Source organism: Callionymus lyra, chromosome 5, assembly GCF_982586985.1.
Source record: "Callionymus lyra chromosome 5, fCalLyr1.hap1.1, whole genome shotgun sequence".
NCBI classification, from domain to species: domain Eukaryota; kingdom Metazoa; phylum Chordata; class Actinopteri; order Syngnathiformes; family Callionymidae; genus Callionymus; species Callionymus lyra.
Genome location: NC_141822.1, coordinates 15,914,815 through 15,938,871, shown reverse-complemented (window position 1 = coordinate 15,938,871; position 24,057 = coordinate 15,914,815). Strand labels below are relative to the sequence as shown.

The 24,057-nt window shown below is 39.3% G+C and overlaps 1 protein-coding gene across 1 annotated transcript; it reads right to left on the bottom strand.

The window, feature by feature from the left end:
* Positions 1 to 480: 480 nt before the first annotated feature.
* lrp13b (low-density lipoprotein receptor related-protein 13 b) lies at positions 481 to 22,588 on the bottom strand. Its single transcript, XM_087791112.1, has 48 exons — positions 22,531 to 22,588; positions 20,505 to 20,630; positions 20,134 to 20,382; positions 19,922 to 20,035; positions 19,702 to 19,830; positions 19,248 to 19,373; positions 18,436 to 18,639; positions 18,100 to 18,259; positions 17,677 to 17,845; positions 17,352 to 17,574; positions 16,726 to 16,842; positions 16,414 to 16,632; positions 16,040 to 16,342; positions 15,332 to 15,550; positions 15,105 to 15,251; positions 14,725 to 14,973; positions 14,441 to 14,650; positions 14,082 to 14,327; positions 13,772 to 13,990; positions 13,405 to 13,653; positions 13,081 to 13,296; positions 12,183 to 12,440; positions 11,887 to 12,072; positions 11,562 to 11,810; positions 10,888 to 11,238; positions 10,247 to 10,462; positions 9,959 to 10,126; positions 9,755 to 9,874; positions 9,492 to 9,656; positions 9,136 to 9,351; positions 8,838 to 9,067; positions 7,871 to 8,000; positions 7,596 to 7,789; positions 7,354 to 7,537; positions 6,557 to 6,766; positions 6,293 to 6,476; positions 6,032 to 6,233; positions 5,797 to 5,961; positions 5,475 to 5,708; positions 5,161 to 5,385; positions 4,966 to 5,100; positions 3,119 to 3,317; positions 2,926 to 3,051; positions 2,559 to 2,666; positions 1,761 to 1,997; positions 1,376 to 1,652; positions 1,148 to 1,244; positions 481 to 876 (listed from the first exon to the last, which is right to left on the bottom strand). The coding sequence occupies exons 1-48, from the start codon at positions 22,586 to 22,588 to the stop codon at positions 811 to 813; spliced, it is 9,084 nt and encodes a 3,027-aa protein (XP_087647238.1). The 3' UTR covers positions 481 to 810.
* Positions 22,589 to 24,057: the final 1,469 nt, after the last annotated feature.

The window sequence follows — 24,057 nt, the reverse complement described above, 5'->3', positions numbered from 1 at the left end:
GTGATCATTCTCTTGTTTTGTTTCTTCAAGAAACATCTGAAAGACATTCTTATTTGTGCAGCTTTTCCCCGACTTTCTGTGACTCCTGTGTTTTTCTTATGTGTCTTGATCTGTTAAAGTCCAATTTTAACTGCAATTGTTTTTTATTGTTAAAGCACTTTGTGACCCTGGTCTAAAAGCCACTTTACAAATAACCTTTACTTACTTCTAAACCCTTTTCTGCAGGTGAGGGCGAATCTAATTTCTTGCCTAACCAGGCATCTGTCACAAGACAAATACCATAGTTGATCTAGGATTAACTTAATCCAGGTTCATTAATTTAGCAACACAGCAAACAGATGTGGTACAAAAAAAAAAAAAAAAAAAGAATGTCAGTCACACACACTAACCCGCCCACATCTAAGATCACTCTTGCACACACACTTTGAGCTGGCTGAAGAATGTATGGTAGACGGAAACAAAGAAATGCAGAGAGAATTTTGGGAATGGCGGGCAACAGTGGAGGGAGGAGCTGGGAGGATCATGCACGACTTAACTTGCTCGACATTCACTCAATCATCAGCCATTGAGGAACATCACGACTTTTACGGTAATAATGCCAGCTTTGTCTGTTCATGTCCAGCAAAGCAAAGACATTTGTATCCAGATAAAAACACCCCATAAACATACAGTGGGTTTATATTAAAGATTGAAGCTAAATAACTCATTTGAGTTGCTGTATTGCAGTATCATTATGGATAACTCCTTGTTCAACAAGATACTTAACTTTTATTTAAAAAAATATATTTCATACAAAATATGGATTCAACACTACTTGGGCTCCAGTGACTGTAACGGAAGTGAAGGATTCTTGTCACCGACCTGGGACTCCAGATCCTACGGGAAATAAAAAGGGAATTAAAATGACATTTATCCAGGTGATATTCTTACACAATATTTAAGGTTGATAGTTAACATCAGACGCGTATTAAACCATCAATGTTATTTATTTTTTATCTTTGATTCCTTTCAATGTGTTCACTGCTAGTCACCCAGACTGTGTGTGAATTGTTGTACGTAGAACTTTGATAAAATCACACACCTACAGAGAATTTGGAGTTCTCAATTCAACACTGCATGTGTTTGGCTATATGAAGGGTATTTTTACCTCAAAGTCAATCTCATGGTCGTCACACGGCAGAATCATGTTTGCCACCAAGGCTTCTTTATCCGGGGCCGTGCTTGAAAATGACTCCCAGACTCTCCTGTGGAAGTAGGAAATGTAAAAACTGCATTGATATTTAAACTGGTTAAAAAGGAGCTTGTTTTTGTTTATTTCTCTCAGATACGTTTATGAATACATGCAACGTAAATGTTTACAACTCTGATAAACTACCTTTTAACCCCAACAACTGCGGCTCCAATTAGAGCTGCAGTGACGCACAGGACCACCAGGAGAGCAGCTGTGTTGCTGTGTTTCTCATCTTGACAAAACTCTCCCGTGTAACCCTCTGCACACTGGCAGCGAGTGGATTCTGCTTCAGCTCCACAGTCTCCGTGACCATTGCAGAGTTGAGGACTGCAAGATTCAGAGTGTTTATCCGAGTGGGAGGAATCCTTCTGGATGGTTCTGGGTCGGCCCACTTTGTTGAACTTGATATTCTCATCGGGACCTGAAACCAGAATCCAAAAAGGTGTCCTATACTGGAGTCGCTGTAATAATGTGATTTTTTTTCTGAACAGAAGTCAAAGAGAAAATTTAAAATCGGAGACAAACTCACAGTCCTGTTCGTCCGACTGGTCACGACAGTCCACGCGTCCATCGCAAAATGACACACTGGCCACGCACTTGCTGCCATCAACACACGGTTGTTCACCGTCAGGGCATTTTCGCAGGCGGAGGCAGGAGGTGACGTTTACTCTGGAGAAACCTCGACCACATCTGCATGTGCGGCCGCCAGGAAAAGCCAGACAGAATTGAGCGCATCCTCCATTACTCTGGGAGCACATGTTGGTTCCTACAGGACGAAAGAGAGGCTGTGAAGATGTTTATTATAAAGTTCTGGTGAACTTCTAAAGACTTCACAAATAACTAGATTACTACCTCAAAACGCCATTTATGTTTACAGAATAAGCCATTAAACCAGCATGGTATTAGGCGACCTCAACAATCCTGACACAGAAAGATCCACATTTTATTTTGAGCCATTCCAGGTTCCAATGATCCCCATATGTTTTATGGGCTTGTGCAGGAGAAACATTAGATGAAGCTAAATAGTATGAATTTATAAGGCAATGTTTAAAAACTTTCTGGTAAAGAAAAAAAAGAATAGGCAAGATATAATGATCCATAGATGATAGGGTAATGATTTCATTTTCTTAGTGAGGAAAAGTGACTTTTTAATACTTTTACAGATCACCGACATTAGTATTTTCAAATTGAAAAAAAAAACAACTAAAAATGCAACTGACAAAACTACATGTTTCTATAGATCAAAGTGCAATAAAAGGAACATACTTTCAATATGTATTGCTAAAATCCTACTTCTAAGACGTACGATCAGAAATGATCAACCTACCTGATTGTGAGTCCATGCTGTGTGATTTAAGCACCAATAAGCTACTTTTCGTCTCGAACCACAGCTGTTTTGGTTGTTGTCCATTGCTGAACCAAAGCTTCGTCACATCTGAACACATCAAACATGTCAGACAGTAAAACACGAGTACCTGAGAAAAGAGATTTATCGACACTCCACTGCTGCTTTGATTATTAAAATCATTTAGGAGTGAATAATGACAAATTAAATGAGTGAAGAATATATTACGTTACTATGTGCTGCCACCTGGCGGTAAACCTAAGTATTTTTTTTCAATTTTATTACACAGCACTCATCTGTACAAGAGATAAAACTCTACTGTTCGTATATGAAATACACATGTTCTTACCTTTATCCTGGGAGAGCCAAAAGAGAATATTTTCAACATATGTGAACGAGATGAGCAAACCAGTCCCCGTTTTAAACTCCTTATAGTCTGAGCCATCCACTCCAATGGAGAAGATTTGATCATCAACTTAAAAGAACAAAAATATAAATATTTACAGATTAAATCCCAACATTAATCTAACATGCAACCTTACACAAGTCACTCCAGTACACCATGGTTCCATGGTTGAAAAAGGAGAGCGATGTAGGCGTTGATGTTCGCCACAACAACGTTTTGCTACGACCATCCATCCCAGCGCAACAAACGTCAGCCAGACCTTTACCCTCTAAACTGACTATGGACGTGTAGCAGAGTCTTCCTGATGGTGGATGCACTGCGATACTTGTGGTACTCTTGAAAAAAAGAAAAGACAAGAGAGCACGTCTAGGATTAGTCATTCATGCAAAGATAAAAGAGCAACAAGTCTTTTTATGTCCGTTATAACAGGTTCTTAAAGCTTAATGCAAGTTACATTTAAAGACTTTCAATATCTTTAAAATTAAAATACAAGTTCACCCAAAATTTAAATTTCACTCATTTTCTACACACCGCCATGTTGACTAAAGGGTTGTGAAATGGCAATTAGCAGTAATCCATGTCCTTTTAGAGTTACAGGCAGAAATGTAGGTCTATGTGACTGAGGCTCACTGTTCTTGTCCGACTCGTCCAAAAAAGACTTAAACGCATCTAAATTCCCCTACAGTTCTTGACTGTAACATCCCTGTATTTAAGCCCAACAAAAAAAAAATGTTAACGCTATAATTCAAGCTTGTTTGCAGCAGAAATTTCAAGGCCATCAATGTAAATCTTGCACGTACGGTACTGCTGATCTAAGACACTGCGAGCTCGGGTGAGATTTTGAATAACCAAGGTTAAGGGAGAAATGACCCCATTTACATTTTAAATATAAAAAATTTCACTAAAAAAAACCTTCTATACTCCCATCGTGCCGATTTAAGAAAAAATGTCCTGCACAAAGTACCAAGTGTGCCTTGTACTTGTTGCCCAGTATCACTTTCAGCCTTGAAGAAGTTGCTACAAGCACATCGAGGATCTGCTTCAACAAACTTCATCTAGTCCGAGATAACCGGCTGGAGCCACTATACTGTTTTGTTTGTTCCACTATTGTGACTGCGTGTTAATTTTTAAATTATGAATATATTCAAATAAATGTTACCAGTTATTTTTAGACACATGTTCACATTTTTTTCTTTTGTTTTAAGACTTAATTTGAATTAAAAGGTTTCAAGTCAAAATTCCTTTTAAAATTTTGTAGATTTGAGTTTATTGCCTTTCTAAAGATCCTTTAGAAGACAAAAATTGCATATTGTACATTTTGAGAGATGAATCATCTTTGTTAAACGAGTCAAAATCAAAACTGGATTCAGATCCAATACTTCAGAATCCTTTTATTGTCCCGCGAGGGGAAATTCGGTTTAACAGCAATATACCAAAAAATTAAACACCCAGAAATAAAATATTAAAAAGAAAAGAAAAAATCTAAATAGAATAGAAAATAAATCTGCACTATATTATATACACAATCATATTTACAAAAACAACAAGAAAGGTGCAGTTAAATAATTATCTTGGTGTGTTCTTGTTGTGGAGTCTGATGGCAGCAGGGAGGAAGGACCTGCGGTACCTCTCCCTCACACATCTGGGATGGAGCATCCCATCACTGATGGAGCTCCTCAATGCCCTCAGTGAATACTTTCTCTCCATCATAAACCGTGAAACTTTAAGTTAATAGGGCTGGTGAGCCAAAATACATTTTCTTTAATTCACTGATGAGACATTTTAAAACCCGTCTTGGTCCTTAAGATTCTATTAAAAACCCGTTTTTCGCACACAAATCATATCCAACATCAACGCAATCAAAATCCCAAATAGTGTTTTCACTAATAATGCTGCAGACCAACATATATTGCCAAACAGTTTAAGTGGTTAATACAAGTGAGAAAATTACAGTGCAAAGCTTTCAAACAGATGTAATCCAACCTTCAGGAATCCTTGTCGCAGTGAGGTGGTGTTACCATCGGACCTGGAGGTCACATGGATATCAGGGCGATTCTTGCTGCTCCAGTAGAGGTTAAAGGTCACCCAGTCAATTGCCATGGCTGTGACCGAATCATCCTAATCAACATAAAGCTATTTTTTATTTGCACAAAACACAGTAAATTAATTATTTCAAACCTGCAGGCCAAGAACGCGACCAGTGGGTATCAGGACGTGTCCCGACTTCGGGCCATTCAAGTTAAACGCCTCCACAGCTCCTTGGAAATCATCAGCAATGTACAACGATCTACCTCTTGAGAGGTCCATGGTGGAGGCTTCAGTGACACCAGGGATCGTCAATATTCTGCTGCTAGGAATCTTTTTTAGTCCAATTCCATCTTGATGCATTGACCGAAGATAAACCTGCAAGTGAAGGAAAAGAGGATTAAGAGCAGATGTTAGATGTTAAGCAGAAGTTGTTTTTTTTTGAGAACTCTTAAAGAAGTCGTCACCTGGTAGACGGTGTTTGAAGACAGAAGCAAGATGAAGGTGGATTCCTGAGGTAGAGTACATGTAATGTTGTCCTTTGAAAGCAGGAGTCCCTTTGGACATTGACAAACTGCAGAAGGTGCAGCCGACGGTTGTACAGCTGAGACACTCGTGGCTGGAGAAAGGAGGCAGAGGTGGGAGCAGCCGAGCTTGTAACAGGGGTTGTCGACGAGCGGCTGGGAAAGAGGATGCATCAGCTGTAGGCATAAAGGAAAAAAATGAAACCCTTTTTGCCTTTAACTGAGACCCTCAAGAACATGAAACAATCTCAGCATATCAGCCTACTTTTATTCCAAACGGTTGGCCAGGTCTCTTTAAAAGAACCTTCTGATTTTTCCCAGTGTTTTTTTCAGAAGAGCGAATGTTTCTTCTCTTCGTGTCGGACCAAATGAGCTGATCATTGAACACTGCCACAGAGAAAGGGCTCGGGGTTTCAGCCATCTGAAGGATCTACAGTGTTTCAAAAGGTATTTCGTCAGCATTTAAGGAACTCTCGCACCTGCAAATCAACAATCAATACCTTGATATCCTCTCCCTCTAAAGAAGCAGAGCCAATGCAGCGCAGCTTCTCATCAGCCCAGTACAATCTATTGTCCAGAAGGTCAGAAGCCAAACTGACAGGCCAGCTTAAATCACGACTCACGACCACCGTCTTACTTGACCCATCCATCCCCGACCTCCGAATCTGAGGCCTGCTGCCAATCTCAGACCAAAACATCAACCTGGAATCGTTAATGATAATATTAAAGTGATGTAGACGTGATCCGGACAAAACACTCACCCCATGTGTGGCAGCAGGACCAGGGAACTGGGATGCTCCAGGTCTTCTCCCAACACCACCGTGTAGTTGTTGGTACCGGTGGCCACTTCACTTAGCTGCACCGCCAGAATCTGACCCACCATTGCATCCACCCAGTAAAGATTGTTTCCAATCCAATCCAGAGCTATGAAATCAGCCTTCACACCTGCAACGACAAGTCATGATTAAATCAACACTTGAGAATCTGCATTCAACCTCCAACAATTGTATTGCATCACTGTTTGCCTTTTATAAGGGTTCCTTTTTTGCTGGAGTCCATGTCAGCCCAACGTATGCTCTGGTAATCAGGGCTCAACCAGTACAACCTCTGCTGACGCCAGTGGTAATCCAGAGAGAAGACGGGCCGAGTGGCAGAAGAGAATAGACGCAAGGTTCCGCTGTGAACTCCCAGCAGCAGCAACTCTGACTGAACAGAAGCCAACAGTAACGCCTCATCTGGAAATGGAGATAAAAGGCAAAAGTTTCACTTTGCTGATCTGTCCATTCCTAATTAAAAAGTCCCAGTTTTGTAAAATAAAAACTAAACATGGAACGGGTCTTAACTAAATTTTTAATCCTTATATTATTTAACATTTTTTGAACAGGGAGAAGGTAAAAAAGGTAAAGGTAAAACTTTATTGATCCCTCAGGAGGTCTCCTTTGGGAAATTGTTTAACAAGAACAGAACAGACCACCTCACCACCCCTCAATTATACTCATTACATTTTATTCCACTTAGTAGATTAACTCTTAAATATAGTTCGAATTGAAAAGATCAATGATATACTGTCAAATTTTAATTAGCATGAAAAATGGTGATATTAGTATTTTCAAAACTCACTTCAGTAACACACAATAAACCAAGAACAACATTTTAAGACTCATGGCTCTCATCCAGAACACTACCAAAATGTAATCAGTTCCTTACACAACACTTTCATTCAATTCCATTTTTTTTTATATTTCATAGTTATTTTGCTAAAATAAGACACAAACCTCACTGAATAATAAAAAGAAATAAAAGTATTTCCGAGTTTACGTACCTTTGGCCTTACAGCTTTTGTTGTCGGGCTCCAAGTAGAAACCCGCATGACAACGACATGTATAAGAACCGTACGTATTGACGCAGATATGTTTGCAAACAGCATGTGGCAGAAGTTTGCATTCGTCTATATCCTCGCAGTGTCTGGTAGAGATGAGTCTGTACCCCTCTTGACAGGAACACTTCTGCAATGACAAATAACTTAATCTGACAGACAGAAGCAGACTTTAATGAGCCACTAACCGGTCCATTAGGAGTGCTGACACAGTGCTGTTGGCATAGTGGTCTAAAGTAACTGGAGCAGTTATGGACTTTACATCCCACACCCTCGTCTGATCTGTCCGCACAGTTGGTGACACCATTACATGCCAACCCAGGATCAAGACATTCCCCACTGTCACACTGGTAAAGGTGGCCGGGACACTTCTCTATACTGCCTGGAAAACAAAATTGCCAAGTAAGATTCCTTTTGTTCGAATCTTTAGTTAGTTTTGTGAGAGTGAGGGGGAAAAAATTACAATTTTCTTCATCCACAAAATTGATACAGTCCCTTTTCCCGTCACAGCGCCACGACTGAGGGATACACTGATTGCTGTTGCCACACTGCCACTGGTACTCTCTGCACTTCACCGGAGTCAAGACACAGTTCTGTAAAAGTGAGAGCAGACATTTTAAACCAAATATTCAAAAGTGAGAAGAAAAAAAAAAAATGAAGTCATTTTATGTAACCAGCGGCATGGTTGTCTCAAATCAAATTTGATTAATGCTCATATTGTGACCTATAAAGAGTACAGTGTTGGATAAGGATCATAGGTTATTATGCAAACAATGATACAGGCATGTTCCAATAAAACTAACCGATTCTAAAGCAAATTACCATAATTTCCTGACTATAAAACGCTACTTTTTTCCCCCACACACTTTGAACACTGCGGTATATAGTCCGGTGCATCTTTTTTTTCTTCTTTGTGGCGCCAAAAGCATTTTGTCAAGTAACAGTCGAACAATAAAATTGATGAATAGTTCAGATGTCCAATGAAATTGTATGATTAATCAAGTGTGCTCTCACAACTATTGTAAATCAGTCATTTGTACTCGCCCTCGTCAACTTGGACAACACTAGAAGAAAAGCCTATGATGCGACTTAAGTTAAAGTCTTGCGAAATAGAGCTGCCGCACGCAATATTGGCATAAATGAGTCGATGGTAAGAAGGTGGAGACATCAGCGTTTGCGGCTTGTAGAAGTACAAAATAGATCTTTCTAAAATTAGAGCTTGCGGCTTTTAATGCGATGCGCTGTGTAGTCCGGAATTTACGTTAAATTGCAAGGTTAGTATTTGATTGTTGTATTTCCTTCATTAGACTCATACTTTCTGGTAAATATACATTTTGTTTGGCCAGCAAATTAGATGGCTAAAGGATTGTGGCCATTTGTGAGAATGAGTTGAACAGCCCTGCCCCTTACTGCTAAATTGACTGGTTTACCTTTTCGTCAGAACCGTCTTTACAGTCTTCTTCACCATCACAACGCCACTCTTTCTGCAGGCACTCATGACTGTCTTGGCAGAGCAGTTGAGATGGGCAGTGAGGAGGACTTTTGCAATGAATTTCGTCTGAACGGTCGATACAGTCAGCAAATCCATCGCACCGCAATCCCTCGGAGACACATTGACCACTCAGGCAGCGATATTGGTCAAAAGCACATAAAACCAGACCTAATAATTAGATATATTCTTTCAGTAAAAGGTAAACTTCATCAGCCATGAATAGTTGTAAACCTTACCACACTTTTTCTCATCCGACCCATCTGCACAGTCTTTCTCGCCGTCACACACAAATGATTTCGGAATGCAGCGAGTTTTGTTGTCACAAAGTTGATGGCAGCCGTCCATCAAGCGTTCACAGTTCATTTCGTCTGATCGGTCCTGACAGTCATTCTGTCCGTTACAGACCTGCTGCTTGGGGATGCATCTGTTCCCATGAGCGCATTGAAACTCACCTAGGACAGATTTGGTCACTCAGACTTTTTGCAAACATTCTGTTCATGTCAGAAGGTTAATTATGATTCAAACATTAGTAAAATTAAGACAAATCATTCAATTTCTTCAAAGTCACTGAAATGCAGGCCAAGAAACCAACCTGCTTTGCAACGAGAAGTGCATCCATCTTCATCCGAGCCGTCCCGGCAATCCTTTTCTCCATCACAGACGTGACTGAACAGGACACATTCTAGACCATCTTTGCACGGGTTGAAACCTTTGCGACACTTTATCGGGGTTGAAACTATGCTTGTGACACTGGGAGCTTGGAAGAAATAAACCATCGGTCAATATTTTTGCAGCATGTGTTTTGAGCGACATAGTTAGCAAGCGCTATATAAAGTTTAGAAACATCCAACTTACCAGTGGTGGATTGAACTGGTCGACACCGCTTCTCATCAGAACCGTCAAAACATTGGGAACGTCCATCACATACATATTTTCTCAGAATGCATTTAGTCCGGTCATTGCACAAAAATTCATCTAAAAAGATCACATTGTCAATAAAGATCACCATTTTGAGAATCTGGTCTGTTCAATGGTTTCCAACATAAATTCTTCAATAACCTTTTTCACATGTGTCCACACAGCGGCTTTCATCAAAAGAATCCGGACAGTCTCGAATTCCATCACAGATCTGCTTTTGAGAAATGCACACAGAAGTACCGGGGCAAAGAACTGAAGGAGTCACACATGCTGGTCTGGTTACAACAGCTGGTTCCACAGTTACTGCAGCTGAGAAAGATTCAGTGAAACAAAAATACAAAATTAGCTACTTTAAACATAAATAGTGATCCCCAGCCAAATTGATTAATAAAAAGGAAATTTGAATAAAAAAATAAAAAAACAACCTACCACAACCCAGCTCGTCCGTGCCATCAAGGCAGTCCTTCTCACCGTCGCACAGAAACTTCTTTGGGATACAACGTTTGCCATCAGCACACTGATGCTCACAGCTCTTGCTGGGATTCCTACAATCCAGTTCATCCGACTGATCTCGGCATTGAGCCCTCCCATCACAGACCTGGGCCTCAGGGATGCACAGATTACCATGTGCGCATTGAAATTCACCTGGAACCAATCAGACGCAAGAATTAGAGAATTCTGGTGGGATCACTCATTTTCTTCTGATGTCGAGTCCTTTTTCGCCTTGCGTTTAACCAGCTTATGCATACGTTGATGGATCAAGACCCAAAAATATATACAATTCCAGAATAAGTGGAAGGAACTTTAGCACGTAACCGTTTGAAAAACTATTAAGGGGACATCTGGAAAATCTGTTGAGCTTGATAATGAAAACGTGGAACATCGAGTGCTGGAACAGAGACCCATGTGGGAGTCAGGAGACAAACCCCTGTTTAATAGTCCTCAGACACCCCCCATGTTACACAAACTAAAGACATCTTACACAGGGTTAGTGGGAAGGCAAGGATATCAGGCTGGAATCCCCATATTTGAACCATGATTATGCCCAAGAGAAATAAAACAGTTTCTACCTTCTTTGCAGGATTCTCGGCAGCCTTGTTCATCTGATCCATCTGGACAGTCCTTCTCCCCATCGCATACATGACTATTCAAAACGCATTCTGTTCCATCTCTGCATGGCCTTGTGCCGATGCGACATGTGAGGGAATTTTGTGAACTAGGAGGAGAGACTTCTGGACAGCCGCTTTCATCAGAGCCGTCACTACAGTCTTTTTTACCGTCGCACTGCTGCGAGGGAAGGATGCATACAGATGAGTCCTGACAAGGGATTGAGGAGCGTGTGCACAACAGTTTGGTGGGAGACTGGTTGAAAGGCTTGACATAAGACGTGGTGGCATCGATTTCAGGGTTCATGGAGTTTACTGCAACAGAGATAGCAAAATAATTATTGCATTTTATTACATACATTTTTATCATTGGCAAACAACTAACAAAAAGATTCTGCGTTTGCCCTCTTTCATCTCTTAACTAGATATTGTGATAACTTGGTCAAAAGCTGTATCCGACTGTCAAGGTCACCGGCCGAGAAAACTGAATTATACTGCAGAAAGTTTGCTTATTATGCAAAGGTCGTGAAACAAAAGAAGAAAACCTCTAGAGACCCCTGCAATACATGCTCAAGTTTTACCTTAAAAATAACATTCAAATATTGATGAAAAGTAACTATGAAATCATCATGACTCACCACAATTGATTTCATCCGATCCATCTTTGCAGTCCTTCTCTCCATCACAAACATGATTTTGTGGAACACAAACACTACCGTCGCGACATGGCGTTGAGCCAAGACGACACTTGAGCGCATTTCCTGGAGGACCAGCGGAAGGGACAGCGGGGCAGTCCACTTCATCGGAGCCATCGTTACAGTGAGCTCGTCCATCACACACCAGACTTGCAGAAATGCAACTCCTACGATCTTTGCAGCGGAAATCTCCTTTATGAAGTTGAAAAAAATAAAAAAATATATGGATGAAACGTTATGGATACATTTCTTAAACAAGAATCCTTACTTCTGTTGGGGCATCGTTTCACACAATTCTCATCAGATCCATCAGGACAGTCTTTTCTTCCATCACATATCTGAGTTGGACTGAGGCATAATGAAGAGTCTGGACACAGAACTGATGGACTGGTGCAGGGAGGTTGAGTCACAGGTTCAGAGGGTGACGAAGGTGGATTGATTGGATATGCAGAGTCTAGATTTCAACCATCAACACACCAAACTTCAACGTTTACACTGATACAGTTGAAGACAGATACAGATAGAACACATTACATTGTCAAAACTTCTCAAAAATCTCATCACCTCTCTCACCGCACAATTCTTCATCGGATCCGTCACGACAGTCTTTCTCTCCATCGCAAACATGACTTTGGAGGATACACTCACTTCCATCTTCACACATCCTGGAACCCAAACGACACTTGATGGCATTCATGCGTGGCACTGCTGTGGTCCAAGTTTGACAGGCAATTTCATCTGATCCGTCGTAGCATTGAGAGCGACCATCACACACTTCATCTCTGGAGATGCAGCTTCGACGGTCTTTACACCGGAAATCACCTGATGGAGATAAATGACAACTTAAGTCCAGGACTGATGACATTTATTACCTCTTTGAGCAAGGTATTGTTTGGGTCCGCATTGGTTCGGTAAAGGTAAAGCGATTAACATGATATTTTTAGGATTTAAGTAAGGGTTCAATATTTTAATAGTTTACTGTTGCTTTATCTGCAATTGGGAAGGTTCCGTCTACAACTTGCCTGGCGTCCAATCCGTGCGTTCATATGCCCAGACCGGTTGAACTAGCAAATAACTTGACATCATAAACCATAAAATCAAATCACTAAAATAAATGTAATATTAACAGCTTTGAAATGATACGTAATAATATGCCAGTGTAGTATAAAATGGTTGTCATTTACCAACAAATCTTGAAATGCAAATCTTGATTGGATGATATATTTTTTATAAAGTACACAATTCAATTTAGGTTAAAATTGCTTTCAAACAAATCATGTTATTGAAATGTTTCTGCACCTATGCAGTCAGAATTTTCCAGTATTCAATTATATTATAAACTAACCGGTTTAAAAAAAAGAAAAAACTTGCAAAACATGATGTCCAAAGCAGAATCAAACCACCAAATCATATATCCATTGAAAAAAAAAGATTAATACTGCAAGTATCATCATATACTTACTTCTGTTGGGGCATCGTTTCACACAAATCTCATCAGATCCATCAGGACAGTCTCTCACGCCATCACATATCTGGGTGGATTTGATGCATAAGGAGGAGCCAGGACAAAGAACCGAGGGACTAGTGCATGATGGCTGAGTAGAAGATCGAATAGTTGGTTTGACAGTCGACGATGATGGTTTGGAAGTCGGGTTCTCAACAGCGATTTGTTTGTTTCCTTCAACGCATTAAGAAAATGATGAGGTCATTTACAGAATATCAATCGATCTGTGCTCACAAGGCAGACTAGACAAACATTTCCACTATAAGGTCAATTTCTTCTTACCACAACCATCTTCATCTGATCCATCAGGGCAATCTTCCTCTCCGTCGCAGAGGTGACTCTGCAGGACACATCGTGAGCCATCCCGACACAGTTTGGATCCAAAGTAACACCTTAAAAGATTTAACCGAGGTGCAGGTGTTGTTAAACTCTGACAGTCCAGTTCATCAGAGCCATCCTGGCAGTGAGAGCGACCATCACAGACCAGATTTCCAGATATGCATTTCTGACGGTCCGCACATAGAAAATCACCTGCCAAAGATAGAACTTTCAAGGACTGGAACATTCTTTCATTCTAGATTAATATAAATATTATGATAATTTATATCAAATCATTGCAACTTATACCAATAATCACTAGTCAACTTACTTTTGTCAGTGCATCTTCTTAGACAGTTCTCATCTGATCCATCAGGACAGTTTCTTACGCCATCACAAAGCTGACTCGGTTCAATGCATAAATATGTTCCGGGACACAAAACAGCTGGACTGGTGCAAAGAGCCCTTGTTGAAGGGTCGCGATCCGTGGTGGTTGCGGTCATCGAGTAAAGGTTTGAGGTAGTACTTGGAAAGGAAGTCGGCATAGTTTCTAAAAGAACAAACATTCAGGCAGAAATTTGATAGTGAAAATTAAATCGTATAAAAAAAAAAAGAATTGAAAAGACATTCTGATGTCTCACCACATTCTTCTTCATCCGAACCATCTTTGCAGTCCTTCTCTCCATCACAAACATGGCTGCTCAAAATGCATTCACTTCCATCGCGACAAAGTTGGGTGCCAACACGACACTTGAGAGCATTTTGCAGAGGAGCAGTAGATGTGATCCCACAATTGACTTCATCTGATCCATCAAGACAATGAGAACGGCCATCGCAAACCAGACTTCTGGAAATGCAGCTCCTGCGATCCTTGCATCGAAAATCATCTGATGGTTTAAAAAAAAAAAAAAAAGGCTTAAATACTTTAGAAAAAAAAATATGCATCTCATCTCTGAAAGTTAATGCGGTTGTAGTATATCTGGGAAAAAGCTTTTCTTACTTTTAGAAGGACATCTTTTCAAACAGTTTTCTTCATCAAATCCATTAGGGCAGTCTTTGGTGCCATCACAAAACCTATTGGGGGAAATGCAAAGGTACAGAGATGTTTGGGGACAAAGCATAGACGGGCTGAGACAGGCAGGAAGCGTGGTTGTTGCTGGAGTCACTGGGACAGGAATTCCTGTTGCTTCGGTCAGGGCTTGTGTTGCATCTGGGCGACATTTGTCAAAATGGTCATTTTCTACAGATAGGAATTTAACAAGACACTCGGCGAAGACGTCTCACCACATCCAAGTTCATCTGACCCATCCTTGCAGTCATTCTCTCCATCGCATACATGGATGTGTAGAACGCACCGCTTGCCGTCATCACATGGCTTTGAACCCGTACGACACTTTAGGACATTTGCTTTGATTTGAGTAGACACTGCAGTTGGACAGTTGACCTCGTCTGAGCCATCGTGGCAATGAGAGCGGCCATCACACACAAGCGATCTGGATATGCAGCTCCGACCGTCCTTGCATTGAAAATCATCTATTAGAAGAAAACCGTGTATTAACCACATTTTGTAAAATTGTAAATGTAACTATAAGTGAAAAGATTCATTTAAATGTTTAGAAATTTTACTTTCAGAATATTAAGTTGACAAATATTTAGTAGTTTACCTTGCGATGAGCATGCAGCACCACAAGAATCTTCATCATCTCCAGCAGGACAGTCTAGTTTTCCGTCACAAAGACGATTTTGATCAAGACATATGGACGTCCCTCTGCACAGCATGGATGGCTCGTTACAGAAAGAAACACTGGGAACTTTAAACACAAAAACAGAAGCAACATTGAATCACCAAATGGGACAAGAAGCACTTCAGACGAGAAACACTCAAACAAACCTGATATCATCTCTCTGAGAACAGGAACAACACTCAACACTTTGCCTTCAACAGTTGTACCAACAACAGGTCTACCATCACGGCGGTCCCAGATGGTCATGGTGCCGCCGGAATTGGTCAGGAGGAAAGGTTCAAAAGCACTCATGACGGAGCCCGAGATGTTCCACCTTCTTCCAGCAACATGCTTCTTCTCATTCAGTGAATTCAAAGTGGTGAGGCCTACAAAGAAGCACTGGAATGTGAGAAAGATGAATGGGTGCCAAAAAATAAAAATGCACACCAGGGGTGGACAATACGCTGATCCTGGTTAACAAGTCGATCGCAAAGGTAGTGCGGATGGATGAAAACCATTTTAATATCATGTGATATGCACAGTCATTGGATTGACATACAGGACAGACAGAATATTTTTCTGACTCTAGACTGGCACCAAAAACCTCTCCAGAGAGTGAATCAATAACAAATTAATGGGCCACTTTGTAAGAAGCTGCCCATTGTGGCAATATTTGCCCATGTGGTTATGAAGACAAGGATCCAATACATTGCCTTTATAAAACTATTGAAATTATTAATATAGGTACATGTTTTTCATTTTTGTAGTAGCTAGATTATTTTGACTTGAGTATTTTCAAAGTAGCTCACGTGATATAAAAAAAAAAAAAAAAAAAAAAAGTGTGGGGTGAAGGTGAAGGGAAACAAGTAACCTACCCGAATCTTTTGAGTTCCATAGGAGGCTGTTGGAACTGAGGTCAAAAGCCATATTTGTCTGAACCAACAAATGCAGAAGTTCTTTTGCTTTGCCACCAACAATACTCATTGTCATAATTTTATCTTCCTCTAGCCAGTGTATTTCTCCTCTGAGCCAGTCCAGATAAAGGTTCCAAATCTCCTTTTCAGTGCGATAAAGCTGCTGTAGGAAACCATTCTTTATGTTGGTGGTGCCTATGATTTTTTGATCACATGACACCCAATATAGATTTCCTGTCCTCTGGTCCAATGTAATAATACAAACTGAAAACGAAAGACAAAAATCATGAAGGCTTCACGATTTTCACGACAGCCCTTGATGTAAAAATGTTTACCTGGCAAGGGTGTTGGGATGGTTTGTGTGACCTTCTGGGTTGTGCTGATGCGTTGCACATGACCGGTTTGATTGGCCCAATATATCCACTCTCTGTACCAGTCTACATCAAATGACAATATCCCATCATCTGTGTCGAACAGCTGTTGGTCTACGACCTCAGTACCTCTGAACTCCAACAATTTGATGTTGCTGATGGTGGCATAAGCGAACCTGGGAACTGTGTGACAAACCAGACGTTCATGTATTACTTCGAATATTTTAAATTAATCCTGAAATCTACACAAAAAAAACTGAAAAAAAAAAATCTTACACTGACAGACACCATCAGGCAGCAGGACCTGAGACCTTGGACATGTGCACGTGAATCCAGCTTTGTTTCCTTTAGTGAGCAGGCATATGTTGCATGTCTTTGCACACGGAGATGTACCTGTTAAGAAAACGTTTTGCAATTAATCAAGTCGCTTTAAAATGCCATTATAACATTTCTGAATTTTCCCCAGAAAAAGTATTTTCACTTATGGCTTCTTACTTTTACGTGTCAAGCTACAATCACTATTAGATACAAGCATAGTTGATAATCTGACAGTTCCCTAAACCATGAGTTACTTTTAGCAGTATTATGCACTTATGAGCGACAAATCTCAAGGTCATCTACATCGCTTAACCTGAGGAAAGATCTGACATTTGCAAGAAGCGTCAGTCATCAATAAGAAGCCTCTTTGACTTGATTCAAGCCCTTAAGAATTGGGAAGTTTTGACCAACTTTTATTGAATAACTTATTCTTTCTAGCTAATAAAGGATAGAAATGGGGGGGAAAGGCTTAATTGGTAAACTAGATAGTGATATTAATTGCACCGTCCACCTCAGTTTACTAATCCGATATTAGAAAATCAGTAGAATTGAATTATTTTTAATTTCCTGAACACAAACTTTACCTTGTGGCTGCTGAAGTTCATGGAAAACTGTGAAAATAGTTTGTGTGGTTTTCCAGAACAGCTTCTTCTGACCAGGCAGGTTTTGAGGAGCCTGCCACATCCCTTTGTCGTCGACCCAGTAGAACATATTCTCAAAAACAGCCAAGCCCAGCGGCACGTTCCCACTGAACAATCCAATGAAGGAGTAGCGCCCGGTGCCATCCAGCTTCACCGTCTCTATAGACTGAACAAAGACCATTGAAGACCCTCGGAAATGTAGTCTTGAGAGTTTAAACAAAATGTACAGTATATGAACATAGAAAAAAAAAACATTGTAAAGTCCAACCTGCTTGACTTCACTGATCCAGTAGAGTCTTCGAGCGGCTACATCAGCTACTAGGCTGTGAGCAGTCTGAGCTGTGAGCACAGCAAGAGTTTCTCTGCTTGATCCATCGAGCCAAGACTTCTCAACCGTCACACGATCCCCAGGACCAGCATTGATCCACGACATTGTGCTGTTAAGAGTTTAGTGGCAAAGAATAAAAAAAAAAAAAACACTTTTACAAGGCATTGACATCAAATCTGTCAAAGTGACTTCAGACTGCTAAAAATATTTTGATTGTGTTTGACACTCCTGAGTGTTTGGGTTTGGAAAGTGACCCAGATCCCTTGTCTAACACCACCACATATGATCTGCCCCATTGAAAAGGGACACCTGATATAAGGTAGTCCAAATAAATTGGTGAACGATTTAGAAACTGGTACATACCTCTCCACTGGTAAAACCACCAAATCTGTTGGGCTGATGTTTTTACTCAGCAGCACTGTATAGCTCCCATCTGTACTGATCACATTGATAGATTCTTGATGTGTCCAGAAGAGATTGCCAGTGAGCCAATCACAAGCTAGACTCATAATTTCCAATGGCCCTGTAAGAAGAGAAGATCCTGTCGTCCTTAAATATATTAAAATTGATTATCAACAAAGTCTACAAGCACCACTGGCAAATCAACTAAACAGTGCAAAGATAAGCTTGATTTCACCTTTTCCCTTGTGTTTAAAATTAAAACAACTTTGTTGTGAAGGTCAACATCAAGTTACTCACCTTGGTGGATTATTGAAGACTTCTGCCCGTTGTTCTTGTAAAGAGTGCCTTGCTCGTCGGCCAAGTAGTACAAGCCTCTGGCCATGTCAAATGTTAATGCCACTGGGGCAAACTGAAGTGTAGCAATGGATTTGAATTTTCGTGATTTCACATCCAGCAGGCCAATAGATCTTTCCTCCGCAGTCAGAAGTCTGATAGAATTACCTGAAGATGGACAGAAAAACAGCTTGATGCAAGGTCAGGTTTAAAAAACAACAACTGATTCGCTTAAAAACAAAAAGTTAAATAAGGTTCATGAAATTAAAAAAAGCTACCAATGGACACCACATTTTTCTTTTCTGCATGTTGAACACTTAAATAGTTAAAGATTTATCAAACTGCAGTACATGCATTCAAAATGAAAAATGAAGATGAATTTTTAGCAGATGACTCCATTCTGTTTATATTATTAATAAATCAGAAAATGTTGGCGTCCTATGAAGACGTATTTTATTGCCATTTACTTTTATCAAAGTCTGACTCCATGTTATGAAAGTGTTTCATTCATTTGTCAAACTCATGTTTGATACAAATCTTTTGATTGAACAATAATGGAAAAAGTCTTTCATCCTTTTGATCTTCAAGTGCGAGATAAGCGGCGACAAGATAACATCCGACTGATCTGGATCTAAAGATTGTCGCCTCTTCAAATGATGACACTGAAAGCTTTGATCTTCACACGGGTGAAACCAGCCCGTCTTCAGATCATAAGGACAACTCTGTTAACCAAGTTTCATTTTGGCATTAGAACACTGGAGGGTGCAATTGATCACCTGTGACCCGACATGTTGAATTTCCTTGTAGTTGGAAACCTTCTCTACAGTGACAATAGAAGGATCCGACTGTATTGACGCACAGTTGTGAACATGGAGGAAAAGGAAAGGAACATTCATCCTCATCTGTGGGGGAAAAAAAAAAAATAAATAAGATCATAAATCCTCAATAACATGAATACTAAGGGAGTATTTTACAAGCATTAGGATTATTCATTATAAATGTGACATTGTACAGAACTTGTAAGTCATTTGAAATATAGTTATAAAATCTGTAAGCATGTACACACACTGCTTATTCTCCATAATAGCAATAGATCAATACTTAACCCTGTCAGACAAAAACACCTTCATAAGCCTCAACTAAACCAGATTAAAAAACAAGAAAAACAACTGTATGGGCGTGCAGACCATATTGTAAACACAAATATATAAAATAAAATAAAGTTTAAACTTGACTTTCCAATGCAGATGGCTCCATTTGAGGATAGTTTATAACCATCAGGACACGAACAACGAGCTCCCCAGGGTTCATCCACACATGTATGGCTGCAGCCTCCATTGTTTACACGACAGGTTCGACCTGCAAAAAAAAAAAATATATATATATATATATATATATATATATCGGCTCACATTTACTTCCATTTAACCTAAATGGGTACGATACCTACCACAGGTTACAGGTTCATCACTACCATCCGAGCATTGAACCGTCTTGTCACATCTTTTTTGAGCAGGCAGACATTTTCCATCGGGGCACTGTATGCTATCTTTTCCACAATCATCTAAGAGCGCAGTTAATAACATTTATCCTTTATTGATGACCCACTTACTTTAGTATTTCTACTAAATAATCAATTTAGGTTCAGTGAAATCATCTCACCACAGTCGTCTTCATCAGAGTTGTCCACGCAGTCATTCTGCCGGTTGCAGCGCAGCTCTTGCAAAATACAAATGCGGTTTCGGCAGGTCCAATCAGTTCCCAAACAATCTTCAGTGACCGGACAGTTCTCTTCATCTGAGCCGGTCGGACATTGCTTTTGACCATCGCAGCGAGCCGATGCAGCTACGCAGTCAACCGAGTCGAGGCAGGGAAACTGACCAGAGGGACACGATGGAGACCCTGAGGGAGCTAAGAAATCAGGAAACGGGTTTCAGGTTAGTACACTGCTGTATATGAATGAATTTAAATTAATTTCAAAGAAAATGAAAGTCTAAAAGTGTTTTGTTTTTTTTCTTCTTTTGTATACGCACTGTCACAATCCATCTCATCAGATCCATCAAGACAGTCTCCGTCACCATCACATCTCCAGAAATCAGGAATGCAATTTCCATCGCTACATTGCCACCGGTCAGGGGGACATGCTGGTTGACCCAAGACTGAAAACGACACATAAATGATTATAGATGGATGATCAACTTTTACCAATGTGAAGTGATAATTAAGGTGTTGAAGCTTTTGCCTTTGTTCACTTTTTTTTTTTTTTTAATCTGATTTTCACAAAACTGTCAATTAATCTTGGATATTTGTAAAGCTAGGAAACTAAATAAAAGCTTTATTTTCAGTACTAGTGTACTGTACCAAACGAGAGCTCAATGGTTTATTTGCACCTGCATCTAGTTTGAACACAAATAACATTTCCGTTGAAGGCTGCTCCATCCAAGAAGATACTTAATAGTAGAAAATTCTGAAAGGATAGTTTTGTCAAGTGCTGCTAAACTTTGTGACCCTCCGGGAAGAGAAGGTAGTTGTTAATACATGCGGTTCTTACAACTGATAGATGGAGGGAAAATTGATATGAAGATTGTCTGTTCCGTGTATCAGTGAAATGAGGTAGAGTTGGTGGTGAAGAATAAATACTGGATTTTAAATTCACCTTTCCATTGGCTGCCAGTTTCTTACAGGATACCCTTCTTAAATTCTGTTTTTTACTATTAAATCCGAGTAGATTTGAGTGATATGATCCAGCCTTACACCCCAGTTCGGGCTCTGAGGATCGGAATCTACTGATGGTTCCTGAACACGGCTCAGGACCAGAGGAGAGAAATCCTTTCAGGCTGTTGCTCCTAAGCTTTGGAACGATCTTTCTCTCTCTCTGTGTTTGATGATCTACTGACTCCTTCAAGAAACATCTTAAGACAATTTTATTTGTGCAGGCTTTTTCCTAATTTTCTGGGACTCGGACTGCGTTTTTCTTATGTTGTCTTGGCCTTTTAAAGTATATATTTTAACTGTGTATCGTTTTTGATTTGTTAAAGTGCTTTGTGACCCTGGTCTAGAAAAGCGCTTTACAAATAACCTTTTCTTACTTACTTTCCAATGGTCATCCACAAAAGAAGCCAATAGTGACTCTTCTAGTAAAAAGAATAATTCTATTAAAATGGGAAATCGTATACCATCTCCCCATCCTTCTCTCCAGATGAGACGTTATGTTCTTAAAATAAGGCAAACATAGCAGATTACTTTAATTAACTAACAAACTTTTTTATTCATTGCCAAGGTGTCAAGATTCATGTTTTTCACCGAATTAAGTACAAGTGTTTGTTGTTCTTTTTGTTGTGTAAACAAGTCACTCCGTAATTTACGTTGCAAAGCCATTCTACTCATTCACACACTAGATTTATTGTCGTCTCCTATTTGCAGAGAGTTTTTTTTGTTTGCTTAGTTGACCTTTTTTTCATATAAAGCCAAATTAAAAAGTGGTAATAGGAGAATAGGAACACAAAAATAACATCTAATAAAGAAAACAGGGAACAGTCTCATTTAAAACCATTTTTCCGATAAAGGATGTTCAATAAATGCGTTTTCGGTTCAACTCTGGAGGTCCTTTGACTATGAAATGGTTGAATACATTTTTTTTTTTAAAAATCCTCAAACAACTTGACCAATTGCTGTCAAGATTGACAAGATTATTCTGAGAGGTCGAAAACTATATTCAAACAATACAAATTGAGAAAAGCCAACCACAACTTAAAATTAATCCGGCTAAAATAGAAATGAGTCACAAGTGCACGTTTATACAGCACACAATAAGAAATTAAGTCAATGCTCATTAATTTAATGTTTAAAATAAATCGTTCATTTCATAACAGTTTCAAACTTCCCATACATTCACCACGTTTGTTGAACACAAATTTTAAATCATATTTAATTGACGGAAGACGCCATTTTGTTTAGCGCTGCAGAAATGTTTGTGGTTTTAAACTTTCTCCGTCTTTCTGACTTGTACACACGCGGATATGGACGCAAGACATTTGACATGGTAGACACTGAACTCACCTGTCAAAGCCTTGAGAGTGGACAGGAGAAGGACGCAGGTGAGCCGGAGAACGACCATGTCTGACGGCCACAGATCATCTGGACCAGTGGCGTCACCTGAGAGAACACGGCTTAATCAGGCCTTTACGCATGCGCAGACGGACGCGTTCAAGGTCAAGGAAGTTGAATAAATCTTGTGAAATAAAGTTAAAAATATGTTTTTTTCGTATTATTTGAACACGGTTAACGAATAGAAATGTTTAATGAATACTATTTGAAATTAATTAATTAAATTCCCTGCCGTTAAAACTTAAATTAAATCAATAAAACGCTGACGCATTAAAACATAATTAGAATAAAATATTTGGTCCAATTGATTTTTTTATTTGACGTGTTAATATTCTTTAGACCGTCAAACTTAACGTCGTGTTTATTTCAAACTCAGCGTACATTAAAGTCGCTAACAACTAACAACATAATTTTTTTTAATCACATTTATTTGAATTTTGACCAAACATCGATAATAATCTTTCTTTTTATGATGCTATGCTTCGATGATATTGTCATGAAACGAGCATCACGCTTTGAAGTTTATCAAATCTGAAGTCCTTTGAGGTCAAGTGTTTATGAAATTGCCCGAAATAGATCAATGTCGTCGTTAATGGGCCATTTGCGTCCATATGGGCCATTATTGGACTTATTACTTTAATCTAAGGATGAAAAGAGTGGAAAACATAAAAAACACTTGAAAGGACTTTAAGTTTATTGAAGTGTTGATATATTCCTGAGAAAACACCTGAGATGAACTGTATTCCTGTCGATTGAGAAAAATAAAATGTAATATTATCTGTTGAGAACATAACATTTATTATGATCTATTGAGAAAAACAAAATGTATTCTTCTAATTATTATAACTTTTTTAGTGGTAGCTATTGTGGTAGTAGTACTGCTACAACTATTACAACTTCTGCTTTGACTGCTATAGAAGTCATAGTAATGAAAGTATTTGTACTTGCAGTAGCTGTAGTACTAGTAACAGTATCAAAAGTAGCAGTATAAATAGTATTAGTTGTTGTACAAAAAACAGTAGTAGCAGTGATATGAGTTTGATAGTACATCAAGTACTAGTAGTGGCAGTAGTTTTAGTGGTAGTAGTAGTAGTAGTAGTAGTAGTAGTATTAGAAACACAAGTGATACTGGTCATAGAATAAGTAGTTGTAATAGAATTAGAAGCAGTTATAAAAGTATTGGTACTAGTACTAGTAATAAAAAAAAGTAGTAGTATAGCAGTAGTTAAAGTACTGTTACTAGTACTAGTAATAGAATGATTAGTAGTAGAATTAGTAGTAGTAACAGTATTGGGACTAGTACTAGTAATATAATGTGTAGTGGAATTAGTAGCAGTAGTAAAAGTATTGTTACAAGTACTAGTAATATAATAGGTAGTAGGAGTAGCAGTAGTAACAGTATTCGTAGTACTACCAATAATAGAAGCAGTTGTAGTAGTATAAGTAAGGGTAGAAACAGTATTAGTACTAGCAGTGTAG